This window comes from Rhincodon typus, chromosome 19 (genome assembly GCF_021869965.1).
Source record: "Rhincodon typus isolate 14 chromosome 19, sRhiTyp1.1, whole genome shotgun sequence".
In the NCBI taxonomy this organism is placed as follows: Eukaryota; Metazoa; Chordata; class Chondrichthyes; order Orectolobiformes; family Rhincodontidae; genus Rhincodon; species Rhincodon typus.
Genome location: NC_063350.1, coordinates 30,561,558 through 30,585,269, shown reverse-complemented (window position 1 = coordinate 30,585,269; position 23,712 = coordinate 30,561,558). Strand labels below are relative to the sequence as shown.

Genomic DNA, 23,712 nt, shown 5'->3' with positions numbered 1-23,712 from the left:
CTCTGTTTTCTCCTTCATAGGTGCTGCCAGAACTGCTGAGCTTTTCCAGCAACTTTGTTTTTGTTCCTGATTTACAGCATCCGCAGTTCTTTTGATTTTTATTTAATGGTCTTGGTATGTGGGTTGAAATCCTATGATAGCAGAAGGTGAAATTTGAATTCTATAAAAGATGATCTAATGATGACCATGTAAGCACTACTGATTGTTGTTAAAAATCAATTTCAGAAAGAAAATCTGCTATCCTTATCTGGACTGGCCTACGTGTGACTCCAGACCCACAACAATGTTGTTGATTCTCCTAACTGTCCACTCAATGATTAGGAATGTGCAAATAAATACAGACTAAACAAGCAATGCCCACATCCCATGAATGAACAAAAAAAATGTATAATGATGCCTGGACCACAAGAACAAATTTGCTAATTGCATTCAATTCCAAATGTCATTGTTTGAATCAAATTCTTTCACATGGGCCAGCAAACTACATGCAATCCAGTTAAAAATGCAACTGAAGATAGTTACAGCAGTCTGTACAAAATCATTTACAGACTTCCCAACAAAAAACTACAGCCAAATATCTATTTAGACAGTATACACATGCAGTGGTTGCCAATGCTAACACCCTAAACTCAAGTCATTTGATTTTTGTTAGTAAAGTTCTGAGAGGCCTTTGAAGGTAAAATGCAACCAATATTTCTTATTACTCCAACTTAAGGTTTTGGAAAGATACAAAAGGAATGCCATCGGATTGGACAAACACACTATCACAACCTTACGTAAACAACCACAAATGTTGAAGCAAGTCCAACAAATAAAAGTACCTCAAAAATTATAAAGCAAACTTGTAGTATGTAATACAATTGGGGAAAAGGCAGTAAGTTACTGTCATTTATTCATCTTCTAATAATTTCAGAAAATAAATTATCCTTTGTGAAGGCAAGCAAAAAAAATTAGCACAGTGCAAGAAATCTGATAGATTGAACAACAAAGGGACTCTGGATGAAATGCAGTGTAGCTAATAGCATTACATGAAAAATTGCATGCATTCAGTGGACTGAATGTAGCAACACGGAACAACCTTAAACCACAGTACCTTTGCACAGGGCTCAAGGGGTGTTGGTGAACATAAAATTCTCAGCTATTAAATTTGAAACAAAGATTATTTGAGTAGGAAAGAAATACATTGGGAGGAATACACGAGTCTACAGAGTGAATCAACACAGGCATTTGTAACTGCAGGAAAAAACTGGTTCCTGATCAGAACAGCAGCTCCTTGCAAAAACATCTTGTAACACTAAATAAACTTTACCTTTGGTCATCTGTCATGCCTGTGAGTGGGACCCAGAAACAGTCCTCAGCCCCTAAAAGAGTGAGAGAGCAGGAACCTGTTTTTCTGAAACAGTGCAGGAGAGAGCAGAGGCAACTGCTTCATAAAGAGCACAAAACAGAACTGGTACAGCAGCTTCTGAAACAACAGGAGAGAGGGGGGACAGCACTTTCATAAAAAGAGTGCACCTGTGGGTTAAGAGCAGCATTGGCAAGAGATAGAAACTGGTGACAGAGAGCCCTTTTATCCTGTTTCTACTTACCAGAACCCAAGTGTGACATGGCAGGAAAGACAGCAGGAAATTGGTGGGCATTTCTTTGTGTATTTTTTGGTTGGCCAAGGCCAAGTGATTATCAGAAGCTGTTATTGCAGCTGAAGAGTACCGTTAAGAAATATTTGACAGTCATATTAATTTATTTAATAGAATAGAAATGGTTGGGCAAATGACATGTTACAGCTGTAGTATGTGGGAGCTGGTGGACATCAGTGCAATCCACGGTGACCACATCTGCAGAAAACAGTTGGCTGCTCAAGAAACCTCTGCTCACAGCTGATGAGCTACAGACCGAACTGTGGGCACTGTGACAAATCAGGGAGGGGAGAAGTACCCAGATACAAATGTATCAAGAGGCAGTCACATCTTTTAGATTATTTACATCAAATTTGGTTTATGATCAGGAACAGGAGGGTGCGACTGTGAGTGAGGACTTAATAACTTGGAAGGGTAAATGGCAGATAATTTAAACCAATATTTTGCACTGGTCTTCGCACTATAAATATCCCAAAAATAACATAAGCGAGGAGCTAATAGGAGGAAAAATCTTGTAACAGCTTTCACGATGAGCCGCAAAGTATTTGACAAACTAATAATTGAGCAGGCTAGTCAGCAAGACCTGATGGACTGCATCTAAGTGTTAGAAATAAAGTGGCTACAGAGATAATGGAGATATTGGTCATATAGTCCAGAATTCACTGGATGCCAGCTATGTTCCAGCAGATTGGAAAACTGCCAATATGGTGCATCTGTTCAAGATGGGAGGGAAACAGATAGCAGGAAATTATGGACCAGTTAGCCTAACATCTGTCATTGGGAAAATGCTAGGATCCATTATTAAGGAAGAAATAACAGGTCAATAAGAAAAGCTTCATGCAATGAGAGCCAACATGGCTTTGTGAAAGGCAAATCACATTCGACAGATTTGCCAGAGATCTTTGAGGATTATAACAAGTAGAGTTGATAATGGAGAACTGGTAGATGCAGTATATTTTGATTTCCAAAAGGCATTCAATAATGTGCCACACAAACGATTTTGCAGAAGATAGGAACTCATGGCATAAGTGTAATGTATTGGCATGGATTGAGGCTATGTTCACACACAAGACAGAGTCAGAATTAATGGGTCTCATTTCAGGTTAGAAAAAGGTAATCAGTGGAGTGCTATATAGATCAGCCTAGGGCCTCAATTATTTACTATCTACATTAAGGAGGAGGCAGAGTGTAATGTATCCAAATTTACTGATGAGAAAAAAATGGATTGGTGGACATAATGGGATATGGACATGAGGAATCTACAAGGGGATAGAGATAAGTGAGAGGGCAGACACATGGCATATGGAATTTAATGTAGCAAAGTTTAACGTCGTGCACTTTGGTATGAAGAATCAAAAGACATTATTATTTAAATGGAGAGAGGCTCCCAAAGAGTGCAGCACAGAGGGATCTGAGAGTTCTTGTGCATGAAATACAAAAACCTGAGACCTAAGTGTAACAATTAATTAAGAATGCAAGTGGAATGTTGGAACTTATTACTGGCATTTATTGCTAGGGCATTGGCGTTTAAAATAGAGAAGTCTTATTGCAATTGTAGAAGGTGTTGGTGAGACCACACCTGGAGTGCTGTGGATAGTTTTGGTCACCGTACTTAAAAAAGGATGCACCAGCACTGTTGGCAGTTCAAAAGAGATTCACCAGGCTGTTTCTTCTGATGAACGGGTTGATTTATCAAAACTGGTGAAACAGTTCAGGCCCTTATTCATTACAGTTTACAAGAATGAGGCATTACAATGTTGAAACGTATAAGATTGCGAGGGGGTTTGACAGGGTAGGTGTTGAGACAATGTTTCCAATAGTGGCAGAATATTGATAAGTGGACCGTGACTTAAAATAAGGAATTTCTTCTCCCAGAGGATAGTGAATGTCTGGAATTCTCTGCCCCAGAGAAATTAGAAGGCTAGATCACTGAATGTATTTATAATGGAAGTGGATAGTTTTTAGAAATATCAGGGAATTGAGGGCTATGATGAATTGGCACAAAAGAGGAGCTGATACCTTAAGAGATCAACAAAGATCTGGTCAAATGGTGGAGCAGGCTTGAGGAGCCAAATGGCCTACTCCTGCTCAATTTCTTACATTGTACAATCACTCAATCTTGGCACCTTCTTTATATTAAAAATGTTGTGCAAGTGCAAGTTACTGCTGGCGCAAACGTAGAAACGTGATGCATGAATTTATTCAATGAATACACCAATAACTGATGTAATCGCAGACCTGATTCCAGATGGACTACATTAACCCTCAAAACACACACACACACACATACACATCATACAGTTCATTAACACACCTATAATGATGGCTACATTTTAAATGGTTGCAAATGCAAAAAGAAAAAAAGAAAAAAATTTCAACTTAATTTTCAAAATAAACTAAGTTTACTATGTTACTCAGCCAACAAGCTGATTACTATAGGTGGCACAGCTGAGAAATCCAGACCATACAGCATTTTTAGCCACAACCAAATACAGCATTTTATCCAATCTTTGCTTCCTAGCTTATTTTTGTGTGCGCAGTTTCCCAGTACAAAATGATTCCAGGTGGGAACATAACTTCAAACACTTGATTTTTTTTTGCTGGATAATATTTCAAACCTGAAACCATTTTAGGTTGGAAGGCCAAATTTTGATCTCATCAAAACACATATGGCCTAGTTTCCATTAAGAATTTAATTGATTAACTCTGCCAGTTTGCGCAATAGTCTTCTGAATTCCCACTGTTCAAGAACATTTGTCATTTGCAAACACTGGAGGAAAAGGAACAGTGTACATTATATATGTATTGAAATCTCCATATGTTTTCAATCATTTTTACAGACCTGCAGTCCATTAGCCTTCATTTGATTGGTTCCTCTCTTCAGAGTCCTCAAATTGTATTTTTAAACAAACAATCTAAAACCATACTGAATACTTGAAAATGCAAAGCAAATGTTAGGCCAGATTTTATAGGTTCTGACAGAACTGCCCTGATGTAGTATGCATAGTTAAATTTGTGGCTGCTGTTTTCCAAGACTGTTGCCGGAATGAAATGCAAGTGGCACACTTATTGACAGACACTTCAGTTTAACATTCAGTAAATGTAATTTTACACTATGAGCTATTCTGAAACTGTATTCTATGCAAAAACCCTCTGAGTAACTACTAAGCTACTTTTGGTTCCTCAATCTCCCCTATCCAATTTATCATTAAACCAACACTGTTGAAAAAAAATGATCTGATCTTTTATCACTGTGCTGTGTGTACATTTGCTGTCTACATAATAGTGGCCATACTTCAAGAATTGATTGTCAAGTAATTTTGGAGATCCTATAGGTATGAAATGCACAATTTTTTATACAGGCTTGTGCGTTCTATAAGTTGACCAGAATAAAAACAAAATAAAAAGAAAACTGTAAACAAGTAAATTACTGAGAAACCTAGAATCATTCTCACATCTAAGGAGATACAGCAAAAGGTAGAGTTCTTGGGAGCACGTAGAGGAACTCATGAAAAGAATTAAGTCACTGTAGTCTTACCCGACCATACGGCTGCTCTCTAATTAGAGAGAGATGACGGGTAGTGGTTTAACCTGAGGGTCACCATGCTTCAGGCAAGGGGAGAGGTTGAGAAGGAGAATCCTTCATGGTAACCTCAGCTGGTGAGGTTGGCATCACTCTGCACTGCAAACCAGCTGCCCAGCCATATTTAAACAATCAAATGGCAAATTTAGGCTCACTAAGGGAATAACAAATTCAAGTTCACAAAAGATTACAGAGAAGCAAAAACAAATTAGGAAAGCTGATGTTATCTCATAGTTTTCCTCCAAATTGTAAATGATTTCAATAAACAAAGCAGTGACAGAAGGATGGGAACTGTAAGATAATATCTTCCTACAAAGGTTAGAAGAAGTGTTGACAACACAATGAATATAATTTTACAGACGCATTCCGTTAGCTTTCATTTTGATTGGTTGCTCTCCTCAGAGACCTCAAATTGTTTATTTAAAAATACAATATAAAACCATACTGTATACTTTGTAGGAGTGTCTTCGTAGGGACAGCATAAGAGCATGAGAAGGAGCAACTAAAAACAAAATGGTTGCATTTCAATGGCACCTTTCACAATCACAGAATATCCGTAAGCACACAGCAATGAAATACTTTTGTAGGAGGCACCAATACAACATCAGGAAGCCTCGGCCAATTTGTTTCCATGGTCTAATCAAAAGCCATAAGACAAATGAGCAAGGAATTGGTTTTCTGTGGTAATAATATGGGTATAACTCTTGATAGTGAAGCTGTATTAAATAAATTGGTAAAAGTCAAAAATGGAAAAGGCAATAGATCCTGCTAACATGCATCCTGAGCTGCTGAAGCAGAGAGGAAAAGAAGCAGAGGCTCCAACAACAATCTCCCAAATCATTTAAAATCTTCCAAATACCTTTTAGATACTCTGGGTGTATTTGAAAATTGACAGTCAGTCAAGAAACTCTTCTGATGGCAAAAAAAGGATAAACGACTTTAAAATAGATTAGTTCCCAACATTGCAAGTGTGTAGGGTCCAATCTGCTCAACTAATACTCACTGGGAAAGACACTAGTTCATTAACACAGCCAATATCGATTTTTAAAGGACAAGGTGCATCTGAATAACTACTCACTTTAACAAAATTCTTCTGTCAGACAGAAGGACAGACAACTGCAACCACTGATGGTGCTGTAGCAGATATATCTCCCACCACTGCCTTCTAAATCTCAGTTTCTAATGCAGTATCATAGCTGTTCCACTGTAATACAAACTTTTCATATGCCACAAACTTGCAGTAATTTTTCTTAATACATTTATAGTTTTTTTTTGACTGGCATCCAACTCATTACAACACTCTCCACTCCCACCTGTTGACAACCATTCTTCAAAATGAAGAGCTATGCCCTGATTACATTTGGAAAATTTATGGAATATCCAAGATTTAGGTGATTATACTGGCATCAATATAAAATCCCACCAAGGTCATTTCAAAGGCAGGACATTATCAATGAACAGTATCACTGTTCTCCGACGGTTATGACTTGTACTACTGTGCAATAGTTTGTGTCTGGTGTAAATGTAAATTTTGCAGAATAGATTTGTGATGCAGTGTAGCCAGATATGGACCAACATTGGTTTCTAACAAAATTGTTCTAATGCTGAAATGGAAGCATTTCCAAAGCTATAATGTACAAGTTTAAGGAACAACATCTAGCCTTCTACGCAATCATCAAAATAATTTATCTGGTTCGGGAACCTCAAAACATAATAACACAGCATTTTAAAGCTGTATTTGAAACCAATTTAAACTCAACTGCTTGGGAAAAAACATCAACTTCATTATAGGAAATTTTAACAAAAGAGCTTTGAACAGATATCCAGATCCAAGCCTCAATCTAAATCCAAATCAGGGTTACTATGTATGTATGCATGGATTGTGGTCAATGAGAGTGGTGAATTATTGTTCCAGATTGGCTCACTAAAATATGATGTTGTGACCATTACAGAGACCTGTTTCAAAGAAGAGCAGGACTGGGTGTTATCTGGATGTAATGCGTGAAGGAAAGTTAGGAAAAGAAAGAAAAGGGTGGACAGCAGTATTGAAGAAGAGCATTATAGTGTTGGAGAAAGAGGATGCTCCAAATGGACTAAAAATACAAAATCTATTTAGCTGGAGCTAAGGAACAAAACAGGTACAATTACATTGTTCTGTATTGTCTATAGGCTGCCAACAAATGGAAAAGAAGTAGGAGGAACACATTTGCAAGGTAATTCCAGACAGAGGATACAGCAGATGAATGCGTGACTGAGGAGCTGGTGCAGGGGAGAAGGATCCACATTTTTGGATCATTGGAATCTCTTCTGGGGTAGAAGTGACCTGTATAAGAAGGACAGATTGCACATGAATTGGAAGGGGACTAATATACTGGCACAGAGATTTGGTAGAGCTGCTCGTGAGGATTTCAACTAATTGTGTGTGTGTGTGTGTGCGCGCGTGCGTGGTGGGGGTGGGAGTAAGGAAAGAGATCAGTCTGAGACTGATACAGTTGGGAAAAGGAATAAGCCAAACAGTCAGGGCAGGCAGGAACAAAGCAGAGACTGAGGTAGGACTGTTGAATTAAACTGCTTTTCTTTCAATGCAAGAGGCCTAACAGGTAAGGCAGGTGAACTCAGGGCATGGTTGGGAACATGGGACTGGGATATCATAGCAAGTACAGAGACATGGCACAGGGATGGACAATCTTCCTGAGTATAGATGCTACAAGAAGGATAGAAAGACGAGCAAGACAGGAGGGGGAGTGGCGTTTTTGGTTAAGAATAACATTACTGCTGTACTTAGCGGGGATATTCCTTTGAATATCATAGAATCCCTACAGTGTGGAAACAGGTACTTCGGCCCAATAAGTCCACACCGACCCTCGGAGCATCCCACCCAGACCCATTCCTCACCGGACCCAAAACGTTAACTCTGTTTTCTCCTTCACAGGTGCTGCCAGAACTGCTGAGCTTTTCCAGCAACTTTGGTTTTGTTCCATTCCCCTATAACCCATCTAATCAAAACATCCCTGAACTCTACGGGCAATTTAGCATGGCCAATCCACCTAACTACACATCTCTGGACTGTGGGAGGAAACCCACGCAGACACAGGGAGAATGCGCAAACTCCACACAGACAGTCGCCCGAGGGTGGAATTGAACCTGGGTTCCTGGTGCTGTGAGGCAGTAGTGCTAACCCCTGAGCCATCATGCCACCCCAATACATCCAGGGAAGTTATTTGGGTGGAACTGAGAAATAGGAAAGGGTTGATCACCTTATTGGGGTTGTACTATGGACCCTCCAATAGTCAGCGGGAAATTGAGAAAAAAATTTGTAAGGAGGTCTTAGTTAGCTATGAGAATAACAGGTGGTTATGGTAGGGGATTTTAATTTTCTAAATATAGACTGCGACTGCCATAGTGTTAAGGGCTTGGATGGAGAGGAATTTTTAAGTGTGGACAAGAAAATTTCCTGACTCAGTATGTGGATGTGCCTACTAGAGAAGGTGCAAAACTTGACCTATTCTTGGGAAATAAGGCAGGGCAGGTGACTGAGTTGTCTGTGGGAGAGCACTCTGGAGCAGTGACCATAATTCCATCAGTTTCAAAATAGTGATGGAAAAGCTTAGACCAAACCTCAAAGTTAAAAGTTCTAAATTGGAGGAAGGCCAATTTTGACAGTATAAGACATGAACTTTGGGGGTGGATGTTGGCAGGTAAAGGAACGGCTGGAAAATAGGAAGCATTCAAAAATCAGAAAACAAGAGTCCAGAGAAAGAATGTTCCTGTTAGGGTGAAGGACAAAGCTTGTAGGTGTAGAGAATGCAGGATGACTAGAGAAATTGAGGTTTTGGTTAAGAAAATGAAGGAAGCACATGCCAGGTATAGACATCAGGGATCAAATTAATGCCTAGAAGAGTATAAAGGCAGTAGGAGTATACCTAAGAGGGAAACCAGGAGCGCAAAAAGGGGACATGAAATAGCCTTGACAATTAGGGTTAAGGAGAATCCAAAAATCTTCTACAAATACATTGAGGTCAATAGGGCAACTAGGGAGAGAACAGGGCCCCTTAAAGATCAGCAAGGCCACCTATTTCTCGAACTGCAAAAGATGTGGGAGATACTAAATGAGTATTTTGCATCAGCGTTTACTGTGGCAAAGGATATGGAAGACAGAGAACATGGGGAAATAAATAGTAGCATCTTGAAAAATGTTCATATTACAAAGGAGGAGGTGCTGAATGTCTTAAAACGCATAAAGGTGGATAAATCCCCGGGACCTGATCAGGTGTAATCTATAACTCTGTAGGAAGTGAGGGAAGAGATTGCTGGGCCCCTTGCTGAGATACTTGCATCATCGATAGCCACAGATGAGGTGCTGGAATGACTGGAAATTGGCTAATGTTGTGCCACTATTTAAGAAAGGTGGTAGGAAAAAGCCAGGGATTTACAGCCTGGTGAGCCTGATATCAGTGGTGGGCAGGTTGTTGGAGGAAATCCATAGGGACAGGATTTACACTATTTGGAAAAGGAAGGACTGATCAGAGATAATCAACATGGTTTTGTGCATGGTAATCGTATCTTACTAACTTGATTGAGTTTTTTTGAAGAAGTAATGAACAGGATTGATGAGGGCAGAACAATGGATGTGATCAATATGGACTTCAGTAAGTCGTTCGACAAGGTTACTCATGGTAGGCAAGGTTAGATCACATGGAATGCAGGGAGAACTAACTATTTAGGTACAGAACTGGCTCAAAGGTTGAAGACAAAGGGAGGTGGTGGTGGTGGTGGTGGTGGTGGAGGGTTGCTTTTCAGACGATGCTACAAGAATCAGTGCTGGGTCCACTGCTTTTTGTCATTTATATAAATGATTTGGATGTGAACATAGGAGGTATGGTTAGTAAGTTTGCAGATGACATTAAAACTGGAGGTGTAATGGAAAGCAAAGAAGATTACAACAAAACAGTTCTGAGGAAGGGTCACTGGACCTGAAATGTTAACTCTGTTTCTTCCTTCACAAATGCTGCCAGGCCTGCTGAGCTTTTCCAGCAACTTTGTTTTTGTTCCTGATTTACAGCATCCGCAGTTCTTTCGGTTTTTTTTTAAGCAAAGAAGACAACCTCAGAGTACAATGGGATCTTGATCAGATGAAGTTTAATTTAGATAAATGTGAGGTGCTGCATTTTGAAAAGGGAAGTCTGGGCATGATTTATACACTTCATGGTAAGGTCCTGGGAAGTGTTGCTAAACAAAGAGATCTTGTACTGCAGGTTCTTATTTCCTTGAAAGTGGAGTCGCAGGTAGATAGGATAATGAAGAAGGCATTTGGTACACTTGCCTTTATTGGTCACTGCACTCAGTATAGGAGTTGGGAGGACATGTTGCGGTTGTACAGGACATAGTGGCTGAATCAATCGGAATACTGCGTATAATTCTGGTCTCCCTCCTGTAGGAGGGATGTTGTGAAACTAGAAAGGATTCAGAAAAGATTTACAAGGATGTCGCCAGGGTTGGGGGCTTGAGCTATAGGGAGAGGCTGAATAGGCTGGGGCTATTTCCCGGGAGCGTGGCAGGCTAAGGGACGACCTTATAGAGTTTTATAAAATCATGATGGGCACGGATAGGTTAAATAGACAAGGTCTTTACTCCAGGGTAGGGGATTCCAAAACTAGAGGGCATAGGTTTAAGGTGAGAGGGGAAAGATACAAAAGGTACCTAAGGGGCACCATTTTCACACAGAGGGTGGTGCGAATGGAAAGAGCTGTCAGAAGAAGTGGTGGAGACTGGTACAATTAAAACATTTAAAAGGCATTCAGTTATGTATATGAATAGAAAGGGTTTAGAGGGATATGGGCCAAATGCTGGCAACTGGGAATAGATTTATATAGGATATCGGCATGGACAAGTTGCACTGAAGCGTCTGTTTTGGTGCTGTATATCTCTATGATTCTATGTGCCTAGGTACAAAAATTATATGGTATAATAATGGAGAATTCTAATTATCCATACATAAACTTGGAAAACCTGTTGTGTAAAGGGATCTGAGGGGTAAAAGTTCCTACAATATGTTCAGGAAAAATTTCAACAGCAGTATGTTTCCATTCAAACAAAATAAAATGGATTTCTAGGCCTGATTCTTGAGAATGAAATGCTACATGGGCTACATGGGCTACTTGGGCAAGTAGCATCAGTAAAGAATTTAAGAGTCAAATGATCAGTGTATCAAGAACTATTCATGGATGAAGAACAGAGTACAATCTGCAGTAAATGTAATTAACAAATAATAAGAATGCATTTGGGATGAATAAACTGGAGTTAAAGATTGGCAAGAGAATCAGTAGTTGGACAATGTGCAAGAAAAGGTACTTCAGGAGTGTCAAGATTTGGCAAATAAAGCCAGAGTTCCTTGGATGACAAAAAGATGAAAATTAAAATGAAAAACCATAAGTGTGTTTACGGAATATATCAAAATAGTTCTAATGCTGAAATGCAAATCAGACTGAATACAGAAGGCACAGACGGTAGGTGAAAAAGTAAAGTGAAGCAAAGAGGGAGTATGAAAAAAGGGTGGCAGCCAATGTAAAAGGGGATCCCAAAGTCAATAAACAGTAGAAGGGTGGAAGAGGAGCAAAGTGATTAATAAGAAAGCAGGACTTCCACGTGGACGAACAGAGCATAGCTGAGGGACAAAATTCATACTTTCCATTTGTCTTCCATAAGAAAGATGATGCTACCTAGGCCATGGAGAAGGGGAAATAATTTAAACACTAGAGGGATTAAAGTTGACACAGAGGAGGAAATGGATAAGACTGAAAGAGATGCTGAGGGAAGTGAGAGTGGGTCCCAGAGGATTGAATAATTGCAAACATTACACACTTGTTTGAAACAATTTGTGCAGAGATAAGCTCAGAAACTATCAGCTTGTCAGTTTAACCTCAATTAAAAGCAAACTACTGCGGACACTGGAAATCTGAAATCAAAACAAAGTATTGCAAAAATGCAGTATGTCTGCCAACACAGAGTTACTATTTTGACTCTTTGGTTTTGGAAGTTTTTTTTAATTCTTTACAGAACATGGGCTTCATTGGTTGAGCCAGCATTTATTGACCATCTGTTGCTTTTGAAAGTGTGGTTCTAAGCTGCCTTCTTGAATCACCGTACTCGACTTGATGTAGGTAGACCCACAATGCTGCTGGGAAGGAGTTCCCCCAGGAATTTCATTCAACAACACTAAAGGAACGGTACAATGTTTCAAAATCAGGATGGCGAGTGGCTTGGAGGGGATCTTGCAGGTTATGGCATTTCCCCCATATCTGCTGCCCTTCTTCTTTTAGAGAGTGGTGGTCATGGGTCTGAAAAGTTACTGTCTAAGGAGCCTTAGTGAATTTTTGCAGTGCATCTTGTAGATGGTATATATTGCTGCTACAGATCAAATTTAATAATCACTTGGGAAAATGTGGCTAAGTTAAGAAATTCATGCTGGTTTTCTTTAAGGAAAAATCATGTCTACCAAATTTAAGAGTTTTTTGAAGAACTGGCAGAGAACTGATGAAGGCAACGCAAATGATGTGGTTAATGTAGCCACCTAAAAGGCGTTTGATACAGTGCCATAAAACAGACTTGTAAGGAATGTTATACACAGGGAGTTAAAAAGGGGCGGTAGCAACATGGTTACAGAATTGTTTGAGGGATTGGAAACAGTGTAATGGTTGATAGGTATTATTTAGGCTGGAGGAAGGTTGTCGTGAAACTAGTCAGGGGTCAGTGTTAGGAGTTTTTAGTTTCCTGAGCGATATTAATAACCCAGAACTCTCTGTACAGGGTGATTAATATGTTTGGACGATGCACAATCGTAAGGAGGATAGTGCAGAACTTCAAAAGGTCATAAAAAAAGTGAAGGAACGTGTGGACAGGTGTCCAACTAAGTTCAATGCAGAGAAAGGTGAAGTGATTCATATTGATAGGAAGGATATGAAGATAGAATTTAAATAATCTCTAAAGGCCGTGCAGAAACAGAGGGACCTTGGTGCATATGTGGGTGCCTTTGAAATGACAGGATAGGTAAAGCAAACAGTATCCAAGACTTTATTACTGGGGGTAGAGAGTACAAGAACAAAGAACTTTTGTTGTACTTGTTTAAAACACTTCTTCTTCACCTGGAGTATGATGCCGAGTTGTGTGAACCACCGTTTAGGAAGGACGTGAAGGTATCAAAGAGCGCAGAAAAGATTCACGAGAATGAAGTTCCTCAGACCTGGAACAGTTTTGAAAACAGATTGGAGAATTTGAGGCCTTTTACCCTTGGGAAAGAAGGCCAAGAAAGATTTTATAGAGATATTCTAAATTCAAGACTGGCAGCATATTTTCAACGCAAGAGGAGAGAAATTTAAAAGAAACATAGGCAATTTTCTTTTACACAGAGGGTGGTTCACATATGGAATGAACTTCCTGAGGAAGTAGTGGATATGGGCACAGTTACAGTGTTTAAAATACACTTGGATAAGTACACTTGGATAAATAGGAAAGGTTTGGAGGGATACGGGCCAGGAGCAAGTAGGTGGGACTTGTGTAGTTTGGGATTATGTTCGGCATGGACTGTTTGGACCAAAGGGTCTGTCTCCATGCTGTATGATTCTTTGAGTCTGTAAAAGAGTAGATAGTGAAGAACCTTTCCAAACTCATGACAGGTTCTAAAATAAAAGTGCAGGTTCAATTAAGGCATTCAAAAGGGAATCAGATGCTTAATGAGAGAAGGAAAATTGTACAGGCCTACACAAGCAAGGCAGCCAAATGGCATTAAGTGAGTTGCTCATTTGGAGAGCTGGCACAGACACGATGGGCCAAATTGCCTCTTTCTGCACTATAACGATTCTGCAAACTTTTGAACAAGTACGTTGAAAACATTGGCTGAATATGAAAGAAAATAATGAGTTACGTATGCCACCTATCAATAAATCACTAATGATGATTAGAAATTACTCACTCTCCCTCTGTTCTCGCTCCTTTAGAATTGCATCCAACCATTTCTGTTTTTCTTCAGCAGTTTTGGCCATTAAGACAAACCACTTATTTTTAGCTGTATTGTGAATCTTCCAACCATTTGTCACAGTATAACCATTGCTATGGTAATCAGCTGCAAACAGATAGACAGAGCTAGTTAGGGAACACAAGAATATAACCATGAAATGTAATTTTCCTCAACACAAGTAGACATTTCAAGCAGGGATTCGACTGCCAATGGCCAACTTTCTTGCGCTTGTGCAATGGGCAGTTAACTTTTTTGAAGAAGACACCATAAAGATTCATTCATTTCTGAGCAAAGAAATATTCAAAGGTGGTAAAATTAATAATGTAGTATTAAAAGTTACAATTTCTGCTATGAGTATTGGTTAAGAGTCAACAATGCCAGGGACATGAAGTTTATTTATTGGCAGAGCCATACCATCAAGTGCCAATCTCAAGCCCACATTTGCTCCACAAGAAGAGTTTACCAGTAGTGGCAGCAAATGATACACTTTCACCTCTCTCCCATCCCTAACCTACACTCTCAGACCAACAGAAACAATTTCTCCATGGTCAGAAACTAAGACAAATCGAAATCCCACTCCACGGTGGCTGATATGCTGCTGGAATAGCAAAATATAATCTTTTATCTCTTCAATTATAAGCAGCTTCCATGTAGCTTCTGGTTTAACGTGCTCTATCACCAAAAGCATTCTAAATTATCTTGCAACTTAACCAAGTAATTTTTAAACAGATAAGCTGAATTCAAGAAAGAAAGAAACAGCTAAGGAATGCTACCATAAATTCAACAGACTACCCAGTGTCAAAATAGTTATCAGTTCTTGAGCAAGATAAATCTTGAACCCCAAATGCAGTAAAATGACCCAGCATCCGATCAATTTTGAATGCGTACTTTCACTGTCAATGTTCAAATGACATTTTAGGATGAATATTCAAATGTCCAAATCGCAAAGGGAAAATGGACAATCCACAAAAAAAGGGCAGCTCAGGCAATAAATGTTTTTCATCTAAGTCTTAAGCTACTAAGCTCTGAATTTGTTGTTTGTCTTGCTCACAGCTATGAGCAAAGAAGAATTAAGCCTGAGGCGATAGATCTATCTCACATTTGTGAGAGAAACAGAAGATTTGAAATTATTTATATTGATATAGGAGATCATAACAGAATTATCAGAAAAACATCCTCCTCTGGACATGAATCTCAGAAATTCATTCCTGCTCAAATTTTTCAAGACCCTGGCAACTAATGAATCAATTGATATCTTATCCAAGATGCGATGAAACCATTTGCTCCCTTGACCACATTACTTCTCCAAATTTGCATCAGTTTAGCAGTTAATTTATCTCCAATAGCAAGCAATTGAGGCACAAAATTAATCTGCTTCATTAGCTACACAAGTTCCAAGAACTTAAATTCAGCAAAATAACTCCAAGTTAAACCTTGTAATTTGTTACATTTGATTATAGTTTCAATTGTTTGATCACCTTTCTACTATAATTAGGAATAGCTGAGATTTGACTTAGAAAAACAAACAAATCTTTAATCAGCTAACAGGTAATAATTAAAATGGATTAGAGAAACAATGCGCTTCCTCTTAAAGTAAAAAATGCAATACTAATGGTGAGCTCTACCATACTGAAGAAATGGCTTGAAATTAATTAATTATTTAAATGGTACTTGATTCATCTTCAATATTTGGGCTGAAACATTTAACTGAAGAAATGCTAGCTAGAAAAGCTAACATAGCACATAAAATTAATTATTCAGTCACAATGTCTACTTCTCCAGCTCCTAACTTGAAAATGGAAAAGAATATGAAGACCAGGTCTCCACATAACTCCCATACTGCCAGACTCTCACCCCCAATTCCCAGCTAAACAAATACTGAGAAGTGATACTATATTTTAAGCTGTTGTACCAATAGTTGTCTCAAGCCCTTGAAGGATGTGCATGTGTCAGCATCAATTAATGACAGAACTGAACAGAAATGAAACCTTCGAGAGTGAAATCGTCTGCCATTTAGGTTATTTCATAAAGATCTATATGGGGAAGATACCAAAGGACAAGAATCTAAGGAACTGTATTCCAACAAACAATCATCCCCACCTTCAATATGGGAACAATAGAGGCAAACATAAGCAGGTAAAGTACCTGTTCCATCTTCAACATTCTCCACTTCCATTACCTCGGTGTTGATTCTTCCACGGAAAATGTATTGGGCACCATTTATAGACTTGGTGCGCTTGGTTGACTTCTTACTAGCAACCCTAAAGTGAGGTGAAACACGCATTTCTATCAGAGCACATTTTTTCCTTAATCATCAGGCTTATAAATAAACCAAAGATCACCTTAACTCAAATGATGATAATAGCATGGACGTCCTCTCCAGAGAGTGAATTAAGGAGAGGTCTTGAAAGTGAGATACATATTTAACTTCGGAAGTGAAAATATTAAGGGACATGGAAAGAAGATGGACAAGACGGAACTGCCTTAGGAGTTTAAGTAGGCCAAATTTCCCACTTTCGTCCTTATGTTCCAAATTTTCTTCAACTTTAGAACAAATTGAGCAACTTAAATGAATACTTTTAAACTACGTAAAAGGAAAATTCGAAGTCCAAATTACTAGTAATATACTAGTTAGTAGTAACACAACACCTTGCTTAGTTTTGAACTGATGAGTCAACAATCCAACCCTTAGCTCCAATTAGTCAATCAAACTCAGCCGAAATATTTATACTAAATAATTTCTTACACAACAGCCTTTCCAGCAACTACACTTCTTCAAGAATTTAACAGAAGAAAGAAAATCTTCCCAAACACCCACTCCTAAATATGCTGTTCACATATTTTACTAAAGTCTGTTAGGAATTTTTCTGTCATACTTGTGTGTCTTAAAAATCCCATTCTAAAAGTAAAATGTTAGCATTTCCAATTCACATCTAGAGTAATTCAACAGTTATAATGTGATTGCAAGTTTTATACTTGACCTGTACCTAAATTAACATTTTAAAATCTTCTATAGAGCAAGTTCATCTCATTTATATTCAGTTTTACACCAATTCCTATGCATGTTAAGAAAGGTGTATTCATCAGGTTGCTGCAGGCAAAGTATTAATACGTTATAAAAAGGTATACAAAGCAACAATACAAAGTATTTGAAAGAGCAAAGTGAACCAAAGTTTATTCATACAAAGAAGGAACAGCTGATCTCAAACAGATTTAGAACAACTGCCACATCAGCACTGCAGAAGTGTAGGAAAGTCATTATTTCTCATTTCCAAATCCTTTCTGCAAAGGCTTGAAACCAGTTTCCTTCCTTAGGTATGATTCACTTCAATTTCATTAAGGAGAAAAGCACAAGACTGCTTTTCATAAATGAGTTTACCAGCTTTCAACACGTACTTCATGGTCACTGACGCCATAGTCAACCAGATTCATTTCTCCTTGAGATAAGCATTTCCAGATTGGAAGGCCATATAAAAATATATTCTGCTGAGAACAGGACAAGCTCACTCAGTCTGACAACCATAGTTCACCAAATATTGTACTTCCAAGAAGCTGGTGTATGCTCGAAGTTGTGATGCCCAGAATAAATGGTGGAGTTTGCAAGTATTTAACTCTAACCAAATTAGTTGAGGCTGAAAGTCAGTAACAGCAATTCTTTTTTCTGCCATTTAATTGATCCAAGTCATGACATACCTAGATTTCCTTTTGCAGTATACCAGCAAGTTATCAAACAAAAAGAACACTCGTTCCTGAATATTTCCAGCTGAGATCTTTAACAAAGGTCCTTGCTGAAGCAGCTCAGTGCATATATCTGTCAAATTTGAACCCTGGCAAAATAAAAATATTGAACAGGTTCAGTATTATGCACAGTTGTATGTTATTTCATTTTACAAACTCAAAGTAGTTAACAATGTAACATACAACAAAATAGCTGCAAGTTAAATAGTCTCTTTATTGAGTACATTTTTCTTTCTTGCATTAATACCCACTCAAAATATCTTTGTGCAGTACATGAGGAAGTACACAGCTGAATGTTCTCAAACACGCAACAGCTGAATGCAACTTGCCTGTGTATATTTAGAACATAGGGAAGAAAGTGACAAAGTTGAAGATTTGTTGAAAAAAGCCTCAATTTTCCTCAAATAAAACTTTTGATCAGTATGATTAACTGCACAATGAAATTTAGATTACTTTAAACATCCTGAAATATCTTTAATGTAAATGAGGATAAACAGAAAATCGAGACTACATTGCAGACCATAGATGTAAAACGGAATCAGGACCACAGCCCAAACTGCACACAGTCATTAGGTACGAAAGCCATTGGCATGAATCTATACTGTACACTACAATAAATAATTGGTCGTATTAGTCATAAATGTATGAAAACTTGAGCTATCAGTGGCATAACTTCAACAAAAAGTTCCTCTATCAGTGGATATCTATCCTCTATCTATAAAATACAACATTAGCCTATTACCTTTTTGGACCTTCTGTAAAGTCAAGTTCATCTAAACTTCTCTTCTCCTTATCCTAAAATCATACCAAGTTCCATTTACCCATGTTCACATAAGGCCATTTGGAAATTAGAAGCCAATTTTAAAATTCAGATCCTGTTTTTCAGATCCCTCCACAGTCTCACCCTTTATGTCTCCAACCTTCTGTAGGCTCACATGCTTCCAAGATCTCTGAATTCTCCAAGTCTGGCCTCTTCTGCAATCAAAATTATCATTGGGCCATCATGGGCAAACATGCCTTCAACTACTTTGTTTGGTACACATCTGCGATGCATGTTGATGGCTTTTATAAATGCAAGCAGGTTTTGTTGCCTTGACCAATTTCCACATTTCAAACCAATTTAAAATTCTTTTAAGACAGTTCTTGAAGTTTACCAAATAAAAACTGAAAAGACTGTGGATGCTGTAAATCAAAGACAAAAATAGAAATTGCTGGAAAAACTCAGCAGGTCTGGCAGTATCTGTGGAGAGAAATCAGAGTTAATGTTTCAGGTCGAGTGACCCTTCCTCAGAAGTTTACCACTTTGACCGAGCTTTTGGTCATTTATCTAATTTCTTAATAACTTGCTATCCTTACTCATTTGTTAATGCTTCTGCTAAGTACCTTGGAACATCTTATCATCTTAAAGACACTACATAAACTCAAGTTGTTGCACATGCAATTTAATCTTTGGTTGATGAAAACTAGAGTACCCTGATTTTCAGACTTTTTCTTTTTTTTAAGCTGTTCTATTGTTTCTCTTTAAAAACATGGACTTAACATGTCTTGATTTTTATTTAGAACAGTTGTTAAATTATTCAAGGTGGTAAAAGACGGGACGAGAGCATTCAGTCCATCACCTCAAACTATGCGACAATGCAACATGGCATTTTTAGGGCATGAGGGTGGTAAATAAAAATCTATGTTTATGGACGTGGGAACAAACCTAAAAAAATCACATTCTCATACTAACACAATAGAATAAAGCACTAAACAAGTCTGGTTTGCCTCAAAATGTTCAGCAGAACATTTTGCTGCCCAGCATTCAATCAAGACCACAGAAAAGGCACTTCCTTCAATCAGAAAATTACATAATCTTTGCAGCTGCTGCTAATGCAACATGCTCGCTGCAACAGCAATAGTCTTCACTTCTGTAACAAAAGAGACATTCACAGCAGAATTAAGATTGCATTTGGATTGAATCACATATAGAAATGACAAGTGTTATGTCACAGCTTTTAAAATAAAAATTAAGATTAATAAGACTTATTTGGTCATCGTGCAATGCTGTATCTAGGATGGACGGTGTTAATGCCAGGGTCCATAGTAATACACACCTAGAACAAAGTCCTTTCGCCCAACAATGTTTTAATTGGCAAGAGAGGTATATAAATATATCCAATACAAGTTTTTACATTAAGGTAATATGAAGTCTGGTATTTTTTCAGTGATACAGCAGGAGCTGAATTTACAAGATTTCCACCAGAAAGTGTCATGATACAAAGAAACTTGTGTCAACTTAGTTTAGAATTTTAAATGGATGCACTGTGAAGAATCATATCTAATGGGGGATAAAGTAGTCAACTGCACCAGGAAATTGCTTTCTTTTAATAGGTTTAGAATTGCAAATATACTTCTTCCATTAAATTAGAAGAATGGCTTCAAAAATTTCAAACAAAATAGGTAATAAATGCTTGTCATTTCACCAGTCTTTATAATCATACCTCCCATCCTTCAATCGATGACTGCAAATGTTCCAAAGCTTCCAGTTTCTCCATTTGCCTCTTGGTTTCATTAATATTAGTGCACACGGCTTTCATTGCTTGCAAGGCTTTTTCCACTGCTGAGTTATCACTGTGCTTTTTGGGTGTCCGTTTTAGCAACTCCTGCAAGAAGTGGAGAACTGAAACTCAAACTTCACTGTCGCCTCAGAAACCAAAGTACTTGAAACATAGTACTTAAAACTGGATTCAACTGTCAATACTACCTGTCCAATAAAAACGATAAATACCTTCTAAATACTTCACAAATTCTATGGCATAGATCAAGGAGTTTCTTTCTTAAAAGAAATGTCTTTAGAAGTAAATGCTTCTCTCCATTCAATTCAACGATCCATTCCCTCGGGCTTACATGAGCAAATGTGCAATATGAAATCTCAATTTAATATGTTAAAAGTTTTATTTCAAGAGTACACAGTCACTGATGAGATGAGGGAGAGAACAAACCAGAAATGACAGTTTAATACATTTCCAAGATCTAGTTGGTGATCTTGTACCGGAAGGCAACTGGTTGAAGGACAAGTCAACTCCAGGTCTGGACTTCACCTGTTTTAGATACTTTCCCACTTGGTTGCCCTTTTCTGCATTACTCAATAGTCTGTTATAGTTGGTACAGTGGCCACAGCTACACGTAATAATCTTCATGTAGCCTTAGATTTACCCATTTCCCGTTACGACCTCATAGATGTTTTGCAAACTTAATGTTGCTTTATTTTCCCCACAGCCCCAGCTTCAAATTATTAATGCCTCTAACACTACTTCACCCATGGATTTATCTGCTAAAAGTGGATTTTTCCTTCAGTTAGAAAATATTGACGTATACACAATAATGTCCACACTACATTACAAAACAAGTGTTCTAAGAAGGACTAACAATGTAACAATGTTTCTCTCTGCTAGTTGGTCAGTGAAGCATCTCCAGGTTTCATAAAATATTTGCAGGAGAGGTTTCAGGCACAAAATTTTATCTTCAAGTACTCATCAGTAGCCAAAAAGGAAAGAAAATCTATTGCTTCCAAAATACTAACAGAGTTTGTGAATGTACTGCACTTATGTCTATGGTCAACTGGCCAAGCATACATCCCTAATTTGAGAGGGCCTGACAAAGTCACGACTTCAGCCAAAACACTGGGGTGAAGGAGGAAAGGAAATGGAAGAGAAGGATGGGCAGGGAAGCTTGTTTGTGAAAATTTCAGGGAATCTAAACATTGGAAGCTTTTACATAATCATATTTTGGACACAAAACATGTAAACGATAGAGTATATTTTATCAGATTCTGTAATGCATGACGCTTTCTGCAGCCTAGTTTCAAAAGAACACTTTCAAAAATAATGCCCAGCTGAAGTACGGGTCAATATCACATGAAGCTCAGGCCATTCATTACAAACTGGTAACAACAACACTTGGAACAGACTGGAACAGTGGATTGCATGCAAGTCTGACAGAGGGCTGGGAGCACAGCTGCTTCTAAGCAGCAACAGGTTATCCCAAAAGAACTTGCATGATTCGACAACCCTGCTGAGATTGCTCTGGAGATCACCACAGGCATTAATAACACAAGTGAAAGAGAAAGTAAATTTAAAATGGCGCTCCCAAATTAAAAACATTGCCCAATACATTTTTCAGGTTATGACATCCAGGGATTAACTTGCTCTCGGATCGTGACGGCTAAATGGGTGGATTAACAACAGCGTTGGCACATGGAAGTTTCTCGTGAGCTGCATCAAAGACAATAGTAAGAAAATAATACAATGTAAGGAATCAAATTTACAATGTTTAGGGTGGGGACAACTCAAGGTTTGATTTCAATGGGCTAATTAAGAGCAGGGAGAGTTGTAACAGTTCTGCCTCTCCTCAGAAATGACCACAAGTTGCAAACTGTTTTGATGCAGGAACATTCTCTGATCTGTCAAAAAGTTAGGTAATCTATCATTCTGTAGGGCCAGTCAAAGAATCCTGATGAATGGTCACTGGACCCAAAACATTGACTCTGCTTTCTCTCCACAGATACCGCCAGATATGCTAATGTTCTCCAGAAATTTCTGTTTAAGAATTGCCAAAAGAACTTGGTATTAAAGCATTTCAAGATCTGTAGACTTGCAAATTGTTTCAGTGATGAAATACATAAGTGCTGGCCCTGCACTGCCTTGTTTTGGGAAATGCAGTTGGAAAATAAATAAAAAGTGACTGCCACGTAATAATTGGTGACTCCATATCATGAAATCCGGCATAAGTACAATGTGGATTACCAAATTCAACAGCAAAATAAGAACTCCAGAAGTTATTTTGTCTGTACAATGCCACTAATAATAACAGTCTAAAGATGTAAAATGCACCAAGTCTACAAACCTGCAGCACCAACAAATCCTCCCTTTTTGCAATTTTTTTTGCATACATTGCATCTAGAAATTTCTGACTGTACACAATGGAATGTATAAATACTTGTAAAATAAAACATTCAGTTTAACATATTGGACCTCAATTGCTGATGCACCGGAATATTTTGGTCTAAGTGGCCAGCAAATGCAAACTCCTTCCGATTAATACAAATCATCAGTCTCTTCTGCTTACTTCAAAAATCTTCTGTGCACATTAGACTTCAGTTCCCTAAACAATGTTGTTATGTGTAACAAAAACAGAGTCAAACCTCAAATATTTGCACTTAAATATGTTGTTCTGCTTCTGCTCAATGAGAAAGTTTAAGCCTTAAAAAGGAACAACGATTTATGTTCTTGTTTTTCAATTGACCATCATCTGAGAATCATTTGTGTTATGCTGACCCTATTTCAGGTGCATTCTACGCAAAACACAGTGAAGCCTATATTCCCAAATGAAATAGTTTTTAAGTTTGACCAACGAAAGAAGGCAGGTTAAAAAATAAGTAGCTCAGGATCCATCAAGGTACCCCATAGTACATTTAGGCTCAAGCATAGATGCAAATTGGAGCGGCATGGTGGCTCAGCAGTTAGCACTGCTGCCTCACAGCGCCAGGCACCCAGATTCAATTCCACCTTCTGCTGACTGTCTGTGTGGAGTTTGCACATTCTCCCTGTATCTGAGATAGTAGGAACTGCAGATGCTGGAGAATCTGAGATAACAAGGTGTAGAGCTGGATGAAAACAGCAGGCCAAGCAGCATCAGAGGAGCAGGAAAGCTGACGTTTCGGGCCTAGACCCTTCTTCAGAAATTTCTGAAGAAGGGTC

General features: G+C 38.3%; 1 protein-coding gene across 2 annotated transcripts in view; it reads right to left on the bottom strand.

Moving 5' to 3' along the window:
• prex1 (phosphatidylinositol-3,4,5-trisphosphate-dependent Rac exchange factor 1) overlaps nt 1-23,712 on the bottom strand; it is a 220,540-nt gene that overhangs the window by 94,343 nt on the left and 102,485 nt on the right. The window contains exons 6-9 of one of the 2 annotated variants that reach the window (XM_020527744.2): nt 20,455-20,616; nt 17,927-18,060; nt 16,379-16,494; nt 14,189-14,338 (exon numbers count right to left, since the gene is read on the bottom strand). In XM_020527744.2, the coding sequence (XP_020383333.1) occupies nt 14,189-14,338; nt 16,379-16,494; nt 17,927-18,060; nt 20,455-20,616 (562 nt within the window). Of the gene's footprint in view, nt 1-14,188; nt 14,339-16,378; nt 16,495-17,629; nt 17,827-17,926; nt 18,061-20,454; nt 20,617-23,712 lie in introns of those variants that run through there. The other variant, XM_048608419.1, reaches the window with a different exon arrangement.